The sequence below is a fragment of the Colletotrichum siamense genome (genome assembly GCF_013390195.1).
Source record: "Colletotrichum siamense strain Cg363 chromosome Unknown KSG_Cg363_contig03, whole genome shotgun sequence".
NCBI lineage: Eukaryota > Fungi > Ascomycota > Sordariomycetes > Glomerellales > Glomerellaceae > Colletotrichum > Colletotrichum siamense.
In genome coordinates, this window is record NW_023501016.1 from 2,256,371 (window position 1) to 2,277,046 (window position 20,676).

Sequence of the window (20,676 nt, forward strand, 5' to 3'; positions counted from 1 at the left end):
GCTGAGCGCAGCATCGACTTTCGAGCCGCCTCTCGCATACACTCTACCCCTCTTCAGCACCCGCCCGCTGCATCGCCCTGCCTTCTTTGTTTGTCCCGCCTTCGGAGTATCCCAAAATGTCCCAGACGTCGACGATAGTGACGGCATCGGTCGCCGCCGCGGTTACCGGCCTGTTTGGTGAGTTGGCCTCCAGCTCCGCGCGCCAGCCAGACTACCATTACTGGATATATTGATGGCATACGAGGGGTCGTGGATAGACAAAGAGGAAGCTGTTGTGCTGACTGTTGCCAAACAGCCTACGCCGTTTACTTCGACTACAACCGCCGCAACAAGGCCGAATTCCGCAGAGAGCTGCGCCGAAACGAGCGCAGACAGCACAAGGCCGAGAAGGAGGAGGCCCAGCTGGAGACCGTCCGCCAGCGTCAAGCGATCAAGCAATCCGTCGATGACGCCAAGGCCGAGGGCTTCCCCGACGACGTTGAGTCCAGAGAAGCCTTTTTCTTGCAGCAGGTTTCCGAGGGAGAGACCCTTTCCGCAGACCGTTAGTTCACCCCTCCACAGATCTCCCGTCTTCGAGGAAGAGCGCAAACCCTCTAGAGTATTTCAAATGGACTTGGGTGCTGACATATTAAATCAATAGCCACCCGCGCCGTTGAGGCTGCGCTGGCGTTCTACAAGGGCCTGAAGGTCTACCCCACGCCTGGTGACCTGATTGGTATCTACGACAAGACCGTCCCCAAGGTAAGGAAACACGCCGACTTTCAAAGACTTGACATGGAACTAACCCATTGACAGCCTGTTCTGGACGTACTGGCTGAGATGATCGCCTACGACTCGACCCTCAACATCGGCCAGTACACCGGCGGTGTCAACGCCAACCTCTCTGACATGCCCACCGTTGGCCTGGACTAAAGAGGTTCCGTCCTTTACGGCACCCAGATTAATCCCCTCCACTCTCTCACTCCTCCCGGCTACCGACGGGCACACCTCATAACCCACCAAAAGGACAGCAAGATCACTCTGCGCATGGCGTGATACAGTCCAATCATTCCCCGAATCTCACTCCTAATCCCCCGACTACCATCATATCGCAAAGAGAAAAAGAGGATTCACGACTTTTTCAATGTACAATACTCTGGCCGGCTGGGCTGTTTTGATAGAAGGTTTTGTAAGAGGAAACCACATGTATATTGATGACGACCCTGGCAGGAAGAACAAGCAAGAAGTTAACGAATTTCACAATCTCGTAATGCTTGTCAATCCGCTACTGTCGATGGGCAGAAAAGCCATTTGACCGTTGTTTTAAACGTTCGTATACGTTGGACTGGGGTTGTCACCACTGTCATGACCATGGCTATGACGCAATGGCGCCCGGTTCACAAAATTTCTCCAAGTTCAAGACGGCCCACAACTGGGTTTGTGAAGATAATGTTGTGCCCTTGCGGATGCAGTCGTCTTTTTTTATTACTACTAAGAACTCACGCCTCGATTTTCCTGCCCTTCCTGTCAACTCTCTCATCTCGGGGATCAAATCCGCCATTGCCCCAAGTCGCCCACTCTGGCGTCGCCTCACCCATGTAATCTTCCGGCTTCCAGTCCCCATCGGCCCCGCGCTCCTCCAGCAGCTCAAAGAACCTCTGGTAGTCAATCCTCGGGTGCCACTTGCCGTCCTTGTAGAACCTGTCGCTCGCAAGCAGCACGCAGCAGCTGTGCGCATGCTCCGCCGCGATGCCATACTTAAGCCCCTTCTCGTTGAGCCTCTTCTCCAGGGCCGTCACGAATTCTGCAACCTCCCAGTAGAACGGCACGTTGGACATGCTCAGGCCGGCGTTGGACGCCGTGGAGGTGCCGCAGTACGTGACGCCCTTGATCTCCACGAAGCACGGCAGCCCCTTCTCGACGAGCTGCGCGTACCCCTCAACCTCGTCGTCGACGTTGAAGCCCTTGACGAGCGTAAGGCGGAAGACGGTGCGGTGCTTGAAGCGCTTCTCCCGCAAGATGTCCAGACACCGCTGGAACCGCTCCCAGAAGTCGCGGTGCAGCGGGCGGTCGATCTTCCGCAGCGACTCCTTGTTCGAGGCATCGATGGAAACGTACAGCTGCGTGACGGCCTTGAGGGCGGCGAGCTGGTCCGGGTGCTGGGCGTTGCAGACGAGGAAGGACGAGATGCGCTCGGCGTGGAGCATGCCGAGGAACTCGTTGATATACGGGTAGAAGATGGGTTCGCCGACGAGGGAGAGGGCGCAGTGACGGATGCGCATCGCCTCGGCGAACCTCTCGGCCCTGACGCCGGGAACGCCGCGGAGCATCTTGATCTTGTTGTAGTGGTTGGCCTTGACGCCGTCAAAGATGAGCTCGGGCGGGTCGACGACCCAGCGCCACGTAGTGCCGACGGGGTTCGTGCCGTGGCGCCAGCAAAAGACGCACTTGTTGGAGCAAGACAGCGAGGGCGTCGTCTCCATGCACTGATGAGAGTTGATGCCGTAGAAGGAGTACTTGTAGCAGGAGCCGCGACCGCGCAGGGCGGACTTTGTCCAGCGGCAGATCTTGACGCCCGAGTGGGAGCCGACGATGGAATAGCCCTGTTTTGTGAGCGAGGCGTAGGTGGGGGAGTTCTTTGGGACCATCTCCTTTGCGGCATTGGTCGGAGTCTTCTTGGGGCCGGAGGCGGACTTTACGTAGGTTGTGAAGTCGACGGCAATAGGGGCAGCGGCGGGTTTCGTTTCGGCGTCGGGGTTGGAGCTCTTCATAATGCGACCGAGATCCTCGACATCGTCAATGTTCTTGCGGCTCTTGAGCTTCTCGGGCTTTGCGTCTTCCTCGATGAGAACCTCATCATCATCTTCCGCGGCGGACTCGTCATCGCTTTCTTCGGGTGCGCCGCTTCCCGGCAGACCTTCACCTAGGCTACCAGTCTTGGCTAGCATACCGAGAACATCCACGACACCCTCAGACCATTCAGATAACCTCTCGACGTAGTCCCGCTTCGTATCACCCATGCCCACAGGGAAAGCTCTCTTGCGGCCGGTAAGCTTAGCCATCCACTTGTCGACCTCCTTGGCCTGGAAGCAGAAGCCTTCGTCTTCCGTAGGCCATCCTTCGCGGTCGCCAAAGCCAAAAACGGAGTAACCAAGTAGCGGGGACAGAGGGGCGGTGTCGATGCGGAAATCATGGTGCGTCTCTTGCAAGTGCTCCAAGAAGGTGTCATTGATCGTGTCAATATTGTAACTTGGCAGGAGGAACATGTAGAACAGCTCGACGGGGTCCTCAGACTTGGGCGGGGTGATGAAGTAGTCGTCAAAGTCGATTTCAGCCAGATCCAGAACCTCGGGGGTGCTGAACGAGCAGCTGGTATCCCCGGTAACCTTTTCCAGCTCCTTTTCCAAGCGCTCGGCATAGTCCTTCGCAATCTTCGGGGTGTTCGCGGTGATGCTCGAAAAGAAGATCAGAGGTCGCAGCGTCCTTGTCAAAGCCTCTCCATTCTTGAGCTCCTCAGAGGGCCTCTTGACGAGACCACCCTTTATCCTCTTCGGGCCGTTCGACTTGGGCGCCTTCGCCTCGACAACCGGAGTCGGCTTCGCATCCTTCTTCTCGTCGACGGGCTTCGGCAGCGGCTTCGACTCGGGCTTTTCCCTGTTCAAGGCCTTGGGGAATGCTTTCAATTCGTCCTTCTCCTCGACACTGTGAAGATAGAACCGGAGTACGAGCAGGCCGAAAGCAGTAAACAGAATGACGGGTATGCGGATTTCTTGCCATACATCGTGGAAGTCTACGCACAAAGAATCAGAAAAGTTAGCGCAAATGCGCACGGGTAGCGACGCGACTGCGACCGATCCAATGCTTACTGTTCAACACGGACAAGATGCCCGGCCGGTCAAGAGGGGAAGCCATCTTGACCCTTGAGAATCGTCGAAGAGCAGCGGTGCTCAAGTTTGAGCCTTGAAACTGCTGCTGCCGTCACAATTCTTGGGAGGTGCGAGAGTTGCAGTAGCGGGGTGTGGGTTTGGCGAGGGGACCATGCAGCCAGTGGGCGCAACCGCAATGGCAATTCTTATTCAGAGTTTCGGCGCCTGGACTTTTGGACCTGAGTGTGGTTGGTGCCCCCGCAAGAGAATTTTGGCGGGTGCTGCACCTCATCAACCCCGCCATTAGCGTTTTTTTTTTGGAGAAACCCCTGCCATCTGCCGACCTCAAATGGGCTGTCAGAAAGCTTCTCCCTCAGAAACACAGGATGGAGCTGAGCTTTGAGAGCTTGACGTATTGCTTTAACGAAGTCCAAATAAAGTTTATGAAACAGTCTCGAATCCGATTCCATGCATCTATGCTTGAACTTTTATCTAGACATTATTTGTCAGTGAGTCTACTATCGTTATCTCTACCTCGTCGCGGGCCCCGTCTCTATCCACGTCTACATCTATGAACGGCGCTCTGTCTTTCACGTTCACGTTGCAATTCATACTCTCCGGTCTGATCCTGCCTGGGCCCTTTTGTCTCTCAGGTCTTTCAAGCAGGGAGCGAAGAAGATCTCCCCAGATATGGCTTGGTGCAGCGTTCTGACTGCTACTAACAGCCATAGGAGACAGACGGAAAGTGAGAAAATCTAGACACGTTGTTGTTAGTAACTTCACTTCTTGGGATTGAGAAACGGTGCATACCATGGTCATGACTCTGAAGAACGTGCTATCCAAGTCCTGCGCCAGCATGCCGGTACAGGTTGCCATCACACCCAACGGAAACGTGAAACCCCACCAGCCCATGTTGAACGGGAACTTTTGCATCGTCACGATGCTGATGAGAGCAAAAGATAACCAGACCAGCGCGAAGCCCCACATAATCAAGGCGAGGAAAATGCCCAGGAAGTAGAGAATTTCCCCGCCGTGTACGGCACCGGGCGCCGCAGTGGTAAAAGCTGTTGACTGGAGAAGGAGTTTGAGGGACACTTTGCCCAGTTGCTGGATGCCAAAGCCGCCTTGGCCCAATGGACCGATTGGCAGAAACACCGAGACGATGGCTTCTTTGGGAGGAAGACTATGAATAGTCAAGCGATGGAAGTAAAGTGCCAACACCATGCTGGAGAAGCAGATCCCTATCCCCCATAGGATGTAAGAGGCGATAAGTGTGATAAATGCATGATCTGGGTTGGACAAAGCCTCAGCTACGATACCACCCGTTGAAGACGCAACTACTACCGGAACGATTGGCAAAAGACTGGCTGCTGTGACTGCTTGTAGCCCCGGACGGTGTTGATGGATCCTAGGGTTCGGCTATTAGAATAGGCCAAAGAAGGTGAGGCAAGTTTGAAAGGCCTCCAGTCACACCCGACCCTGAGCAATGATTACCGAGGGTGGTTAGGATTGTGACCTGCCCCAAATTTGGACTTACATGACGAACGGTACAGTGATGCAAGTTGCCAGGGATAGAGCAGCGTCAAACCACCAGAAGCCCCAAGCCCATGAAACAACCCACTTGCCCCAGGCTGGAGCGCAGACGAATATCATCATGTTGATGATAGCTAAGTGCAGGCGTTAGTGGCTAGTATTTTCCCAATCTTATGTAAAGGTCATTTACTTGCAAATCCCATCGGAAAACAGCCAAGGAACATTGACTGGGCTGGATGGATAACCATCGCCTTCCAAATTTCGGGATAAAGTGCATAACGCAAGACGGTAATGCCCGTAAATATCGTGAAAAGACCAACGTTGAGAATAAAGAACGCGACAGCGAGGCCGTGAGAAATCCAAGTTGCGTTGTAAGGCAGGTTATGGAGGAGGATTGACACGATGCCCGTGCCCATTGTAACCGCGAACCATCTGTACCAGTGTCAGACACTCTTGCCGGAAATGCTTCCGCTGTGACGTACGATGGGGTGAAGTTTCTGACTATCTTTCGCCAGCCAACATCCTCCTTGCAGGGCGTACAGGGAGTCGTATCGCCCGCTGTCGTACCGTCTGTTCCCGACTGCAGGCAGGCCTGCTGAGGTTTCGACTGAATAGTCGCAGTTGTGCTGATAGTTGCCATTCTGGGTAGTGAAGTTTGCAAGGGGCGCAAGACTACAATGAAACCGCACGCAACTTTGAATTTTAAATTGAGTCAACATTAGATGAATACTACCTTCTGAACGAAAGAAAGAAACTCTATGAGAAAATCTTGAGATTAGTAGCGGTCGTCTGGAAAGTAGGTACCTAGGTATGCTAGCTGAGCAATCCTAGTGTGAGTAATACGGGCGAGCCCGTTATGGTCAGGCGCCCCACCACGCCCAGCTCAGTCGGCGATTGAGAGCGTAGCGGCTGTCGGTCCGCACCCTGAACACCGGTACCGAACACAGAACCCCATTGGCATTGAGTAAACATAACGCAACCCCATAGTTGTCAATCAGCTCCAAAGCAGCACGCGCGCATTAGATACGTCGTCTCTACGGTTTGCAATTGACTAGACCTGACCGCCGCGAAACTCTAACCAGACCCATTTCGTCTTATGTGAGGCCATCTGACCACCATGTACATAGGGGGCCGCCCACCGCCTATCGCCGGCTTTGCAAGGATCCCACGACAAAGCCTCCTTTGGTTATCTCAACCAACCAGAAACCTCCATTTTTGGGGGAATTCGTCTACCCAACGACATAGCATTCGCCGACCAAACTGTGCACGCAGCGCCGGCAACGTGTTCAGACTACCCTGTCTCAGAGAAGAGATAGGGTCTGATGGGCGTCCCGACCCACCGTCCGAGGTCGGAATAACCAGTCGCTCCGCGAGTTCCGCCCATTTCCATCAGGTAATGAGGTGCGAGCCTGTCCCGGTGACCGACCGGTGCAATCGTATCACCAGAGAGCGACAAGACTCAAAACCCCGCACGTTGAGCATACCGAAAGACAATCGTCCATCCCAAACATCGACCAGTACCATAGACCAGCCATCCCATTCGTAGCCATGGCCCTCGAAATCCTGACCAAGATCACCTCTGCCTTCGGGCACGAACTGAAGGGCGACAGCAACCGGTTCGATGAGCTCGTGTTGGCGTTGAAGGAGGCCCTGGGCCCGTCGTCGGGGTTGGACTCGGCTGACGTCGACGTCAAGGAGTTGATGGAGCTGATGGAACAATACAACTCAAGGGAGAGCGAATGGATCCAATTTGCATTCGCCGAGAAGAGCATGGGATACACAAGAAACCTCGTCGACGAGGGTAATGGCAAGAGCAATCTCGTGAGTGGACATCGCCACAGCTTTGTGGTTGGCGTCGATGCTAATGCAAACACAGCTTGTGCTTGTCTGGTCTCCGGGCAAGGGCAGTCCCATCCACGACCACGGCAACGCCCATTGCCTCATGAAAATCCTCAAGGGCAACCTGACTGAGATCCGATATGCCTTCCCCGAGGGCGAGGAAGAACAACCGATGAAAGTGATGTCTGAGAGAACACATAAGGAGAATGCGGTGGCATACATGGCAGACGAACTTGGCGTCCACCGGGTCTGCAACAGGGGCAGCGACTTCGCCGTATCCCTTCACCGTGGGTTTTGCTTCACCGTCTTCGCCGAAACAACTTTGCTGACCAGCTCCGTAGTGTACACCCCGCCCAATGTCGCTAAGGGAGGATGCAACATCTTCAATGAGAAGACTAGTAAGAGTAGTCATGTAGCCAAGTGCGGCTACTACTCGGCGTACGGCCGCCGACTGCCGAAGCAGTAAGAGGAGGAGCCCGGATAATGTTCGAATTCGTGTTTGGCGTTTGCGTATTCTTTCTATCATGCATTCCGATGATGGCTCGAGCCTCGGGTCGTCCTGTTTGATATAGAAGCGAGCATGCCGACAGCCGAAAGGCGCTTGTCGGTAGACTGATGACTGATGATGGCATGAAGGGCTCTATCCACCTGATAGTGGATAGACACCGACGAGGAGTTCAACCTGCCGCGTTTCCCTTTGGTTTTTGGGTACCAGAAGATAGCAAATTCAACAGGAGACTGCCTGAAACAAGCAAAATGAAGTCGATTGAGGTTGTGAAGGGTGTAAGAGCCGCAAGAGGTCGCCGTTGGCCAGAGACCACCCATAACGGGCCCCCGAGGCGGGTCACGTGAAATGTCGTGATTTTGCACTCGGTGGTGATTGGCTCGGTTCTTCCTCCCCCACGATGGCGTGCTTGATGTTTCCAGCCATAGACCGGGGCCCGTTTTCTGGCTGACTTGACTTGCGCACGAGCCACAAGCTCAAGCCTCAGCGCTCGGGCAAGAGCAAACGGATCCCTGCGTCGATCCTGCAGTGGGTGGACGCCCAGCGAGATACGCGAGACGCGTCGGCCGCGTTGGGAGCTTCGCCGTGAAAGGTTCCGTCTTTCTGGGTTTCCTGATTTGGTCCTTTTGGAGTTTTCGGTACCGACCGTTGAATCTGGCCACATCTGACGACTTTCCCGTTTCGGTCCATCGTTGCACGAACCAAGTCCAATCAGGTCGCCCATCAATAGGTACCGGGCCGCACGCGGACAGCAAAGATGCCGCCCAAGAAGCGTGGCCTCGATGTCATCGACCTCATTAGCAGCGAGGGCGAGACCTCATCAGCGCCGCCACCAAGCAAAAGGCCGGCCGTAAACCGGGGCCCGTCTTTGGGACAATCCTCCGGGGCCCGTGTTGCGGGCAGCCAGCCGTATAACACCCAACGCACGGCTAGCTCTAGTTCTTTCGCCGGCCCTTCTTCACAGAATGTGTATTACGACCGGGACGATGCTGACCTAATCGACCTCACACAAGCTCCCGATGGTCCAGCCCGAGAGCTTTATGGAAATCTCGGTAGGGATTCTGGCCCCTGTTTAGTGTATTATGTGATCTAACGCCGTATTTTAGATACCAAGATCGTCGGAGTGCGGTACTACAACGGCTACGCCTCGCAGGGAGAGGTTGTCGTCTGTCTGCGGGAACCCACCAACCCAGTATGATGTTTCTTATTCGTGGCCTTGCAACCATACTAACGTGCATAGTACGATTCCAATGCCATTCGGGTCTGCAATGTCATGGGCATCCAGATTGGCCACATCCCGCGCAAGGTGGCCGAGAAGCTGGCGCCATACGTTGTAAGTGGCCCATTCCACTGGCCCAGTGCCATGCTCATCCTTCTTAGGACAATGATGATGTTGCTTTGGAAGGAACACTCACAGGCGAGAAGGGCGTGTTCGACTGCCCCGTTCGCCTGCACCTTTTCGGAACCGGCGATCGTGAGCAGCGTCTGCAATTGGAAGACAGGCTAAAGAAGGATAAGCTCATCAAAGCCACCGAGCTCAAGAAGACCAGGGCTGAGGCTGAAGCCCAGAGAAAGGCACTCGGCATCAAGAATTCACAGTCAACGATCGGCTTGGGCGGCTGTGCCTCAGCGGCCCCAGAACCGGAAGTGTCACTGGAGCAGCTCACGCAAGCCAGTCAAGCTTTGCAAACCCACAGTCGCGGTGATGCAGTCAAATCCCTTGTTATCGACGAAGATACTCTGGCCGCTATGCCTATGGCGGAGCAGCCAGCCGTGCTAGAAGCTCAGCTTTTGCCGTATCAGTTGCAGGTATGACGCATTTTCCATCCGCATCGACATATCGACATGGCAATGCTGACTTATACACAGGGGTTGGCCTGGATGACGTCCAAGGAAAGCCCCCAGTTTCCACCGAAGGGCACTACGGAAAGTATTCAGCTTTGGCAACGGATCCCAAAGAATGACAAGGTAATGAGCAACATGGCGACCAACTTCGTGATGAACGAACCCAAACTGCTCTCTGGCGGCATTCTTGCTGATGACATGGGTCTTGGCAAAACTCTCCAAGTTATCAGTCTCATTTTGACGGGCGGTCCCGGCACTACCCTTATCGTCGCTCCATTGAGTGTCATGAGCAATTGGGAGCAGCAAATGCGCAGACACGTCAAGAAGGAACACCTTCCATCCATTTACACGTACCATGGATCCAACAAGGTGGGTAAGGATGAGCTGGCAAAGTACCAAGTTGTCATCACCAGCTACAATACGCTTGCCATGGAGGGACCAAAGAAGGCTGAAGACTCCGTTCCCAAAACATCGCCCCTGATGCAGATGAAATGGAGGCGAGTCGTGCTTGACGAGGGCCATACCATCCGCAACGCCAAAACCAAAGCAGCCATCGCCGCAACCAAGCTCACTGCTCAATCCAGATGGGCGCTTACCGGAACTCCAATGTAAGCACGCTAAAGCCTCTTGCAGTTGACCATAGGTAGCTAATCATCGGAAAGCATCAACAACATCAAGGATTTCCAGTCCCTACTCCAGTTCCTCCATATCACTGGTGGTGTCGAACAACCAGTCATTTTCAACACAGTTATCTCCCGGCCACTCGCTCAAGGGCATCAACGAGCCGAGACACTCTTACAGCTTCTTATGAGAGACCTTTGCTTGAGGCGCAAGAAGGACATGAAGTTTGTCGATTTGAAGTTACCGCCCAAGACGGAGTACGTACATCGCATCCAGTTTAGACCGGATGAGAAGAACAAGTACGAAGCTTTATTGTGAGTAGCCCAGGTCGAATGACGATTTGCCTGTCTGACTATAAACCTCAGGAACGAAGCCAAGGGGGCGCTCGAAGATTATCGTAATCAAACCAAAGCAGGAAAAGGCCAGTTTCAGAGCGTCCTGGAACGACTTCTACGTTTACGACAAGTGTAAGAACACCTGCTGTGAACCATAGAGGAGATGCTGATGTTTCACTAGTTGCAATCACTGGACACTCTGTCGCAAGAGAATCGACGATCTTCTGAAGGTTCTCGAGGGCCAATCTGTGGTCTCCCTTAACCCAGAGAACGTGAAGATCCTCCAAGAAGCCCTCCGCCTTTACATTGAGACGCAAGAGGACTGTGCGGTCTGTCTTGATACCCTGGACAGCCCAGTCATCACCCACTGCAAGCACGTCTTCTGCCGTGGCTGCATCACCAAGGTCATCCAGACCCAGCAAAAATGCCCCATGTGCCGCAACCAGCTCGAAGAAGATTCTCTTCTTGAACCGGCCCCCGAAGGTGGCGAGGAGGCCGCAGACGATGGCTTCGATTCGGATGGAAAGAGCTCCAAGACGGAAGCCCTCGTTAAGATTGTCCAAGCCACGACAAAAGACCCAAAGTCCAAGATTGTCATCTTCTCGCAATGGACTTCGTTCCTTAACATTATCCAAGCCCAAATCGCGGAGGCAGGAATCAAGTTCTGCCGCATCGACGGCTCAATGACAGCTGCGAAACGTGACGCAGCCATTGATGCTCTCGACAACGACCCCAATACGCGGGTGATGCTTGCTAGTTTGGCCGTCTGCAGTGTCGGTCTCAACCTCGTATCGGCAGACACGGTCATTCTCGCGGACAGCTGGTGGGCGCCGGCCATTGAAGACCAGGCCGTCGATCGTGTGCATCGTCTGGGCCAGAAGCGGCCCACTACCGTCTGGCGACTTGTCATGGAGGGCACCGTCGAGGAGCGCGTGCTGGATATTCAACATGAGAAGCGAACGCTTGTTGGCAAAGCTTTCCAGGAAAAGAACAAGGGCAAGAAGACCCAGGAGACCCGGATGGCAGATATCCAAAAGCTGCTCGGATAAATGCAATTAAAAATTGGAGTAAATCCTTACAGTTGTTGGAGGGGCAGAGAAAGATTTCGATTAAGGGGTTAGATGTGCCAGACGCATGCCCTGCATTTCTTGCTTCGCCCGTGTTTGATAGATGGCATGTACAAATAGAGGGTTAAAGGGCTTGATTCATATCGCGAAACAGCATGTTCATTCCCTCTGTGGCCTTGATGCTTGATCGCCTCTCCCACGAGGTAGTGTTCATTCTTTTGAAACTATGCTACCGATGCTTCAATTTTCCAACGTCTCAGCCCAAAGGTCAGTCGATAGATACTTCAGGCCTGAATCACAGATCATGATTGCAATCGTCTTCCCTTTCATTGGCCCCTTCAGCAATTCGATGGCTGCGCTTACGTTTGCGCCACTGGAGAAACCCCCGAAAATCCCCTCCTTTTTCGCTAAAAGCCGGGCGCCTTGCTTTGCTTGATCGCCAGTGACCTGGATGTAGCCATCAACAGGTACATCCTTCAAGTAGACCAGATCAGGCATCACGTAGCCTCCTCCCTGAATGGGATGTTCTGCTTGTGAGACCGGCTGCTTAGCCAAGACAGCTGCCCCCTGAGGCTCGACGATGAAGCATTTGCTTGATGGGTTTAATGCCTTTAGCCGTTTTGTCACACCAGCATACGTGCCCCCCGAGCCGACGTAATCAACGAATCCATCAAGATTGCCGTTGGTCTGTTCCCAAAGTTCCGTGCCAGTCCCGTCGTAGTGAGCCAACCAGTTCCCATCGCGTGTGAACTGGTCAGCACGGAAGGCCCCGAGCTCGATTTCGATTTGCTTCGCCTTTTCTTCCACAAGTCTGAGGTCCGGTCCTGAAACCTGTCCAGGGATGGAGCCGGGCATTTGGTCAACGAGCACGACCTCAGCGCCCAAAGCCGCCATCATGCGAGCACGTTCGATGGAGTTCCCTTTAGACATGACGGCGATGAATCTGTAGCCTTTGATTGCGCAGACGATCGAGAGGCCAGTTCCTGTGTTGCCACTCGTGAGCTCGACGACCGCTTGCCCGGGCTTGAGTGTGCCCAGCCTCTCTGCTTCTTCGATGATGCCGAACGCGACACGGTCTTTTTTCGATCCTCCAGGATTTAAATAGTCGAGTTTGGCAACGATAGTTCCGTCGAGTCCGAGAGAGGACGTAATGCGGTCGAGACGCACGAGAGGTGTGCAGCCGATGGCGTCTGCCGCTGAGTTGAGAAGTGGCCGCATCGTAGGTTGCAATCGTGGCGAAGAGTAATTCAAAGACAAGTCGCTGGAAAAACGGGGATGTAGCGTAAATGCTCTGATGCAAGCAACGACATTGCAAGGGCGGGCATGTATTTTAAGTGAGCTTCAAGTGTATATAAGCAAGTTGTTTTACCAAGAAGCTTTGACGTGGAGCATTTAGTTAACAGACTGTCGTACGAAGGGCGTAGCTAGCAGCCAAGATCTCATTAATCCTGGGCTGCAGTACATCCACCCCTCCAGCTTTTCGCCAAATTCTATTAGCCAAAGATTTCTCGTTAGCCAGCAAGGCGCATAGACTTTTTCTGATTGGCTATAACTCCCCATGTTATGCACTTGCTGTAGTCCACTCGCACATCCGGTCCATGAGATACAGTCATCGTATTGTTAGTCATGAAACCCACAGGGCGCACCAGGTTAGAACAGGCTGGAAGCTAATTAGCTCAGGTTCCTCTCATACGCACATTCGGGACCCCGGATAACCGAAGTAAAGTATGCCTGTGCTAAAATGAGGAAGGTTCCACGTATTCAGAAATCATAACGAGGGCAACAACCAGGCCAAAAGTAGGGATGATGGCTAAGCTCAATGGGACAAAGGCTATTCACAGACGGATAAGTTGGATGTCGGAGACTAGTAGGGCGGCATTCAAAAATTAAAGGCGGCAGGTGTCCAAAGCCAAAGACCGAAACACATCATCAAACGTTTGAAGGTCGATCGTATTGCTGCTGAAACATCCTACTAGTGAAGAAGTTTCTCTCTATGGTATTGACACGTGCTATAAAATGGAAATCTTTCCCCATGGAACATCGATGTCATCAAACCAAGACCCCAGCGAAGGCTCATAAATATCGTACTGGAGTTTGCCGATTCTTTTGTAACTGTTCCCAGACTTTTCGAGGACCAAACCATAGTAATTTCCGCGAATACGACTTTCGTCGGCCCTATTCTCCTTGTCTTCTTCGACCTGAATAGGCACGAACAGAACGGGACTGCAACGCTCGTCCTCGACGGTGTCGAACCTCATCAAGTAATACTCAGCCCATTTCTCCCGCTGGTGATGAATTCTAATTCCTTCAATAGTCTCGAGCTTTTCAGCACCAATTTGTCCGTCTCGAGGCCCCTTAGCAAGGATAGCTCTGAGCAACCGGCATTTGAGAGTTAAGCTGCCGCCTTGTAGTTGGCCGGTATCGTCCGATGTCAGAGGAGTCGTTGTAGCCTCAATGACAGACACCAATACCCTATGACGCTTTGGGAACCACGAATAACCCTCATGGTACGTGAACAAAGATGCATTATCAACGGAAGCCCAGGACCAAGACGGTGCTCGATACCGCTCCGGTCGTTTTGCCGGATTGGAAATCTGCCAAAGCAAGTTGCGCGGCATCCTCGATCTCCAGAGACCGCCGAGATAGACTGATGATTCGCCTAGATGGCTAAGATGCTTTTTCATGTCTTTTGCAATAGCCGATATTGCCACAAGCTTGTCGTCACTCTTGGTGAGATGACAGTGGTTATAATAATCAAGAATGTGGTACCATTCGATGAAGATGCAGTCGATTGGGTTCTCGAAGCTCGGCGGCTCGTATCCAATAGTGGTCTTCCACACAGTCCGGCGCTTGTAATTGGGTCTGATATCGGGATGAGCGAGGAGAACATGAACGCTCTTCCACTTGTCAAACTTTGGCTGAGCCTCAGAGGAGATGGACGTATTGCACTCCCACAACACCTGGCTCTTCCCAAAGTGAAGAACCCGAGGAGCCAGTATCCTTTCTTGAAGAACCCAACCACGCTTAGACAGCACAGCAGATTGAGAGTCTGTGTTTCTGATGTAGGCCATGGCCATCTCTCCAGCATGAGGCACGGGCTCGTTTGACTCGCCGATAGGTATATTGACCACTGGAATCATAACGGCGAGCGGATCACGAGAGAAGAATAGCCCCCCGTCATCATCTTCCGCGCCCAATGCCGAGATACAAATGATGGAGTTTGCATAGACGTTATGCATTTCTGATGCCTCTGCAAGCCAGTCCTCCTCAGAGTCTTGGAAGATGCAGAAGCGGTCGATCCAGAGGTACTCGAGCTGAAGCCTCTCCAGTACGACAAATGCCTCTCGAAACGTCTTTGGTAGATTGGTTATGGGTTGTGAAGCCGACAAGGTCGCCAGATTGGCTTGATTTAATATCAGGTTCCTATTCCAGGGTTTAGTTCCCCAGCAATGACTGAGCGTCGCATAGCTGGCTCGCGTCGCAATCTCCTGCCTTGTAACCAAGCGAAACGTTCTTTGTTGGCCGACCATTTCGAGCTTTAGGAGTCGAGAAGGTAGTTCTCGTCGATGCGTTTCCGAAGTATCTCTTGAAGACTCTGTTGCGAACTCTTGCTGGACTATTCCGTCTGGCAACGACCTAGAGTTGCAGTTGGGGTGATTTTCAACACAATTACTGATCCAATCTTCAACAACGCGCCAAGTTGCTTCGTCGTTTGTGGACTGTCCGATAAAGTCGTTAAAAGGACTAGCCTGGTGCTCTATCGGCTCAAAAGTCAACATCAAAATACTCCTGCGGATTCTTCAGTCTTACCGTCTACACAAGATTTCCAGCGGGTTGAACTCGATTGTGCACCTTGCCATACTACCATGATAAAAGTGTCCCCTTCATCATGTCTTGCTCTTTCAAATTTGACGACGAAGGTAGTAAAGAAGTCAGGCTTTGAGGTAGTTGAACCGTGGCCGTCATCATCAGCAGTATCTCCCACTTGCTCATCGCAGTCGATCTTCCTGCAAATCTCACAATCTTCAGACTTTGCTTGTAACCATGACGTCTTAGTAGGATGATGCGCGAACGCGTACATCTCGATTTCAGAGCTCAAGTGATATAGCTTCATTCCGTTATACATGGATCTTGTCACGTTGACCCGGGGAGAGGCGACTGCTTTCGCTATCTCATATTGGTCTGACGTGAGCACAGGAGTTTCATTTTCGTCGCTGTATCCGACTCTTTTGACTTTTGAAGGGTCTCGGAAGCCTTCAAGGCCATTTAAACAGACTTGGCATAGCATAGTCTCAGTATAGTTAGGAGAGGATCCGCTGCGTGATCAGTATTGAACGGAAGATGCTTGCTCGGCTGATTTCTTTGCTGACCTAGTATACAGAAGAGTCGTTTCCAGGCAGGCAACTCCTCGAAAAATAACGCATCTCTGTGCCGCGCGACTGCAACCAATGAGCACAGAGCTGCACGCGCTGATGGTACTGCCGTTCATGATACTTGCATAACCAATCAAATGAATTCACAGATGTGCGTCAGACTTTGGGCTAACCCGTCTGTCCGCTAGCGCAAGTCATGACTTTAGCCGAGGAATCTAAAAGTTCAAGCATGAACAGCGTGATGAGCATTCTGTATGGCTGTATCTACATAGAAAATCACCCCCTGGGTACTCTACTGTCCTCCTCGTGGGACTCTGTTGAAGCTAGCTGACATACCAGGGTCAACACCGGAGCTCCCCTGCGTCCATTGCTGATCAGATGAAGCCATCTCCGCCAAACCACCTCGGCTTGGAGTCAAATGACCTGCGGGCCCCTGGCGAAGATCAGGTTGGTTTGACATCACGTACATATCTTTAATTCCCTGTTCAAACCTCTGAGACTCGGCTCCTTGCTGTTGAGAAAACCTCTGGTTTCGTTGATCGTCGAACTGACTCTGGGTCTGACTCGTCTGAGAACCTTGAAATGAGATGCCCGGACTTCTTCCCAGACCACCCGTGACTTGACCACCATGCGCTGGCATTTGAGCCGGAGCGGCGCGATAAGACTGGCTAGGCGGAGTGCTGGGATACTGAGAAGGGTGACCCTGTGTTGACGCTCTGTAAGGGTCAGTCGGCGGAAGCCCTTGATGTTGGGGTTGCGAGTAGCCTTGAGACGGCCCTTGATAAGTCGGCTGGTCCTGGTAGCTTGGTTGCGTATAGCCTTGCGAATGCTGATTGCTCGGGCTCTCGTGCTGGTGGCGACCGCCCATTTGAAAGGGGCTTTGAGACTGACGGTACGCTTCCTTCCTATCGACCCGGCCGCCTGCGCGCGTATCGCTGACGACATTGTCATTTTCATCGACCAAGATGGCCCGGAGTTTGCCCTCTTTGGCTTTCCTAGCAGCATTGGTTCCGTAAATCTTGTTCATGTACTCAGCGAATTTGAGATACGCGTCGCGCACTGTCTCAAAGTGCTCTACAGCCAAATTTATAACGGCATCCGGCTTCATAATGGCATCGTGTCTCCCTCCCTGTGCCTGGTATTCAGCCAATGCCAATGCAGTTTGGCAGGCATTCCGGATCTGGCGACCGTTCCAGCGTGCGCTAGGGTGGTTGATGTAATGCTGCGTGGCGAAAGCACCAATGTCCATTTCCTCGATGATGATTTGTCGCTTCTTCAACGCGAAGCGCTCCCTGATCAAATCCATATTGATCTTGAACACCCTGCGGGTTTTCTCTTCGCTCAGTTCAGGGTAGTAGAGACTCATGTGGATGCGTGACGTGAAAGCCTCGTCAAAGTCACCAACTCTGTTTGTCGTCAAGAAAAGAATGCCGGAATAATACTCAAGCACTCGGAGGAAGACTAAGAGGGTTGTCAGAATAGAAGTTTCAGACAGAATACTCGAACGTACCAGCCACAAGTCCGTTTCTTACGAAGTCCTCCTTTGTCCTCTCGGCAAGGAAAACGTCTGCCTCGTCCAAAAGTAAAATGCATCCCCATCTGTTAGCCAGAGCAAAGTTACTTTCGAGAGTCTCTTCAACCTCTTTCGCAGTCGTTCCCAAGTCACCTGCCACAGTATTTAAGCATTGGCGTCTGTCCTGCGTTCGGGAAACATACCACATGTGATTTGAAAAAGCGGTTTTCCAAACATCTCTGCAACACCCTCTGGAGAACGTTTAGCGAAATTCTGGCTTGAATGGTCTCGAATCAGCTCACCTGCAGTCGATGTTTTTCCCACCCCAGGAGCTCCGTGAAGAAGTAGGATTAGTCCCTTCCCTATGAGTAACTCGTCGTTAGGAGTGAAGATGATACAGTTGGAGACACTTCTCACCTTTTCCTTTCACAACATCAACTTGGTCATGAGGGCCGTCTTTAGACTCCTTATCCCGGAAGTGTTGAGATATCAGCGATTCGATCATAGACTTGTGTCCATCTTCCAAAACGAGACGGTCGAAAGCTGTCCTCCCGCGATTGCTTGTATTGCCCCCAAGGGCATCAGTCGGAAGGTTCTCCCTGGGCTTCGTGATTTCCTTCGCAGAAGTCATGCTGGATAGAAATTTAAGATCCAATTGAGCTAAGCCAAAACATTAGTACACATTTCCGACGTTTGCAACTCGAGATGAAGTGTTACCCACCAAACTTTCGATTTCGTAGAATGAAACCAAATACTCTGAATGAAAGGATCAAGAGCTCGTCCTCCTGGATGGACTTGCAGATCTCCCGAAAAGATGCATCATCCGACAAACTCTGAGGCAAGACAGAAACAGATTGGAGATTATTCGCCCCAGCCTTGGGCAAAAGGCTGTTAACATATTCGCGTGCTTGTCTCAAATCGATAAAAGTGTCATCAATTACCCTATCATCCAAGCAGCAAGTTGCCTCGCAACTGTCGACATCGGCGTAATCGTCGAGATTGATGCTAGGCAATGCTTCAATCTGAGGCCTCTCGGAAGCCAAGGTCTCCTCGAGAAAAGCTGCCTCAAAATCCACGACAACCTGCCCTTCGATGTCTTCGTGGGTATCCAATGTTGGGCCTGCATAGAACATGTGCTTGGCTGCTATAGCATCGAGAAACCTTCTCCCGCGTTGAATGAGCTCTTGTCTGAGTAGAGACGCATCTGAATGGTCTGTTGCATCTTCTCCGTCCACGTCATTGAAATTGCCCCGACGCTCTGAATAAAACCGCAAGGGGAAAACTTCGAAAGATGTGATTTCTCTTTCTCCTTCATATGGCTTGAATTCAAAGGTTCGAGCAACTGGACCAAGTTTCTTTCCGTCGAAGTCCAGATAAATGCACGTAAGACCAAAGTCTGGTCGTGGTTTCTTCTCCTCTTCATCCTGAGCTTTTGACCACTTTTGGAAGGCAGAAACCGTACGGTGTTTGGCGGTGGTAACGTGAATGACTCGATAGACTTGCTTTCCGTCACTGCGAACCACTTCGAAACCAGGCCGGAAAAGATGCCAAAGGTCTGAGAAGAACACCTTGTGGCATTTATCCCCATCCAAATGCTGGCGCCTGATCAGTATTTGAGACTTTGCAGCTTGAAGAAAAAACCTAAGCTCTTCAAGAGAACTTGTTGACTTTGCAATATCTTCGAAACCCCCCATGTCAGAGCTGGATTCATCGTCATCATCTTCTTCCGAGTCTTCCAGGTCTGCCTGCGTTGTGGCCATATTGATACTGCTGACATGCTCCTGAGATCCACCTCTCTTTTCAAGAGATTGGGTGTTGGCCGATGAATGATCAGGTAGTTGAGTGTCCTTGTCAACAATCTTATTCGTCGTGGTAACTCCGGTACCCTCGCCTACTGGGGCAGAGTTCGTCCCACCCGCCACCTGTAAGCCCTGAGATTCCTGCTCAGCGGTAGACTGATTGATCTCAGCAACAACATCCGGCTTTTTCGACTGCCTTCGGGCCTTTTTCTCCATTGCAAGCAACCAACTGTCGAGTCCTGGCTCGCAGTGGCTGAGTGTCTTGAATGGGCGAGTGAATACGATGGGCCTTTCAGATTCTGCCATTGAGTCATCCCCAGACAACTTCAGAATTTTGTCGAGAACCTTGAGAACAAGCTTTGAATGCACTCGAATTCTTTCCGGTAGCTGGGCTTGACTGGAAAGACTTGGTGCCTGTTTGCCTGTCTTGTTGGCGCGGTGTTCGATTTGCGGTGATCGAAACCAATCCCCTGCGAACCCCCAGTCGTCGAATACCACTGGATCCCCGATGAGAATGTCCACGGCACAGAAGGTGATCTCATGGGAGCCACGGCCCAATTGTTTGAATGCGTGCCAGCTCACTGATCTTACCGCATGCTGATTCTCATTCCTAAGAGATGTAGCGTCAGCGTTCGTGGAGTTGTCCCCCGAACCGCCTTTAGCATTTCTGAGCTTTGAGGATTTCTTTTCGGCCTCTTCCAGTTTTTTTCGTCTGCGTATTTCGGTTTCTTCAGATAACCAGAGACGGTCCAATTCCCACTCATACACCTTCCGCAAATGACTCCGACGCACGCCGTAGTCTATAGTATGGTCATATTCATTCATCATGTCGTCTTCTGTGTGTGTGGGGGGTGTCTCCGGGCATTGGTGCGAAGGATTGAAAGGATCTAGACGCTTATATTCGTTGCGAAAATACCGCGGGTGCCATTGGTACCTCCAAGGGCCGTACCACGGTTCCCTGAGCTGTTCATCGGCCAAAGGGTTGCTGATTTCCTGAAGGCCGGCATGTTCCTCTTGAAACGTGGCTTCCCACTCCTTTCTATGACTATATAAGCACTTGGCCATTTGTTGGTATTGTCTCATTTCCTCAATTTGTTGGGGCGAATGCTGTGACTCCGTGATGTTCGTGGATTCCTTCTGGCCCAGGGTTTCCAACTCTAGAATCTTTGCTTTTAGAGCACGGAGCTCTTCGAGAATGCCAGATTCAGAGGGGACAGGGTCGTTTCCACCTTCAGGCGCAACACCGGCCAGCTTTGGGGTGGGTTGACTAGCGTTGTTCTCCTCACCCAAGTCAGGTTCAGCCATCGTCGGCTCTGGTAGATGATCGCGATTGTGGACTGCACCGGGGGGGCTTGAGGTCCCCATAGCTCCCGATCGTCTCTATTAGACTGCTAGCGAAGT

At 52.2% G+C, this 20,676-nt stretch overlaps 7 protein-coding genes across 7 annotated transcripts; 3 read left to right on the forward strand and 4 right to left on the reverse strand.

Moving 5' to 3' along the window:
• Positions 1-116: 116 nt before the first annotated feature.
• On the forward strand, positions 117-912 carry tom20 (Mitochondrial import receptor subunit tom20; the record flags this gene model as incomplete). Its single annotated transcript, XM_036636458.1, has 4 exons — positions 117-177; positions 296-541; positions 641-741; positions 796-912. 4 exons carry the CDS (start codon positions 117-119, stop codon positions 910-912), a joined length of 525 nt encoding a protein of 174 aa, XP_036497748.1.
• A 566-nt stretch (positions 913-1,478) lies between these two features.
• On the reverse strand, positions 1,479-3,891 carry tyw1 (S-adenosyl-L-methionine-dependent tRNA 4-demethylwyosine synthase; the record flags this gene model as incomplete). Its single annotated transcript, XM_036636459.1, has 2 exons — positions 1,479-3,769; positions 3,846-3,891. 2 exons carry the CDS (start codon positions 3,889-3,891, stop codon positions 1,479-1,481), a joined length of 2,337 nt encoding a protein of 778 aa, XP_036497171.1.
• Positions 3,892-4,453: 562 nt separating this feature from the next.
• SSU1-1 (Sulfite efflux pump SSU1) lies at positions 4,454-6,018 on the reverse strand (the record flags this gene model as incomplete). The annotated part of the gene is made up of 5 exons (XM_036636460.1): positions 4,454-4,600; positions 4,656-5,253; positions 5,383-5,512; positions 5,569-5,810; positions 5,861-6,018. 5 exons carry the CDS (start codon positions 6,016-6,018, stop codon positions 4,454-4,456), a joined length of 1,275 nt encoding a protein of 424 aa, XP_036497170.1.
• A 908-nt stretch (positions 6,019-6,926) lies between these two features.
• Positions 6,927-7,683, forward strand: CDO1-0 (Cysteine dioxygenase; the record flags this gene model as incomplete). Its single annotated transcript, XM_036636461.1, has 3 exons — positions 6,927-7,199; positions 7,255-7,504; positions 7,559-7,683. 3 exons carry the CDS (start codon positions 6,927-6,929, stop codon positions 7,681-7,683), a joined length of 648 nt encoding a protein of 215 aa, XP_036498764.1.
• Positions 7,684-8,479: 796 nt separating this feature from the next.
• On the forward strand, positions 8,480-11,572 carry CGCS363_v004613 (SNF2 family domain-containing protein; the record flags this gene model as incomplete). The annotated part of the gene is made up of 8 exons (XM_036636462.1): positions 8,480-8,774; positions 8,829-8,914; positions 8,963-9,055; positions 9,103-9,531; positions 9,592-10,175; positions 10,230-10,502; positions 10,554-10,655; positions 10,705-11,572. 8 exons carry the CDS (start codon positions 8,480-8,482, stop codon positions 11,570-11,572), a joined length of 2,730 nt encoding a protein of 909 aa, XP_036498697.1.
• Positions 11,573-11,830: 258 nt separating this feature from the next.
• cysK-1 (Cysteine synthase) lies at positions 11,831-12,808 on the reverse strand (the record flags this gene model as incomplete). The annotated part of the gene is made up of 1 exon (XM_036636463.1): positions 11,831-12,808. The coding sequence occupies one exon, from the start codon at positions 12,806-12,808 to the stop codon at positions 11,831-11,833; it is 978 nt and encodes a 325-aa protein (XP_036497169.1).
• Positions 12,809-13,599: 791 nt separating this feature from the next.
• ATAD3B-2 (ATPase family AAA domain-containing protein 3B) lies at positions 13,600-20,580 on the reverse strand (the record flags this gene model as incomplete). Its single annotated transcript, XM_036636464.1, has 8 exons — positions 13,600-15,013; positions 16,431-17,424; positions 17,474-17,629; positions 17,680-17,727; positions 17,779-17,838; positions 17,894-18,136; positions 18,198-19,885; positions 20,210-20,580. 8 exons carry the CDS (start codon positions 20,578-20,580, stop codon positions 13,600-13,602), a joined length of 4,974 nt encoding a protein of 1,657 aa, XP_036497168.1.
• Between the last annotated feature and the right edge of the window lie 96 nt (positions 20,581-20,676).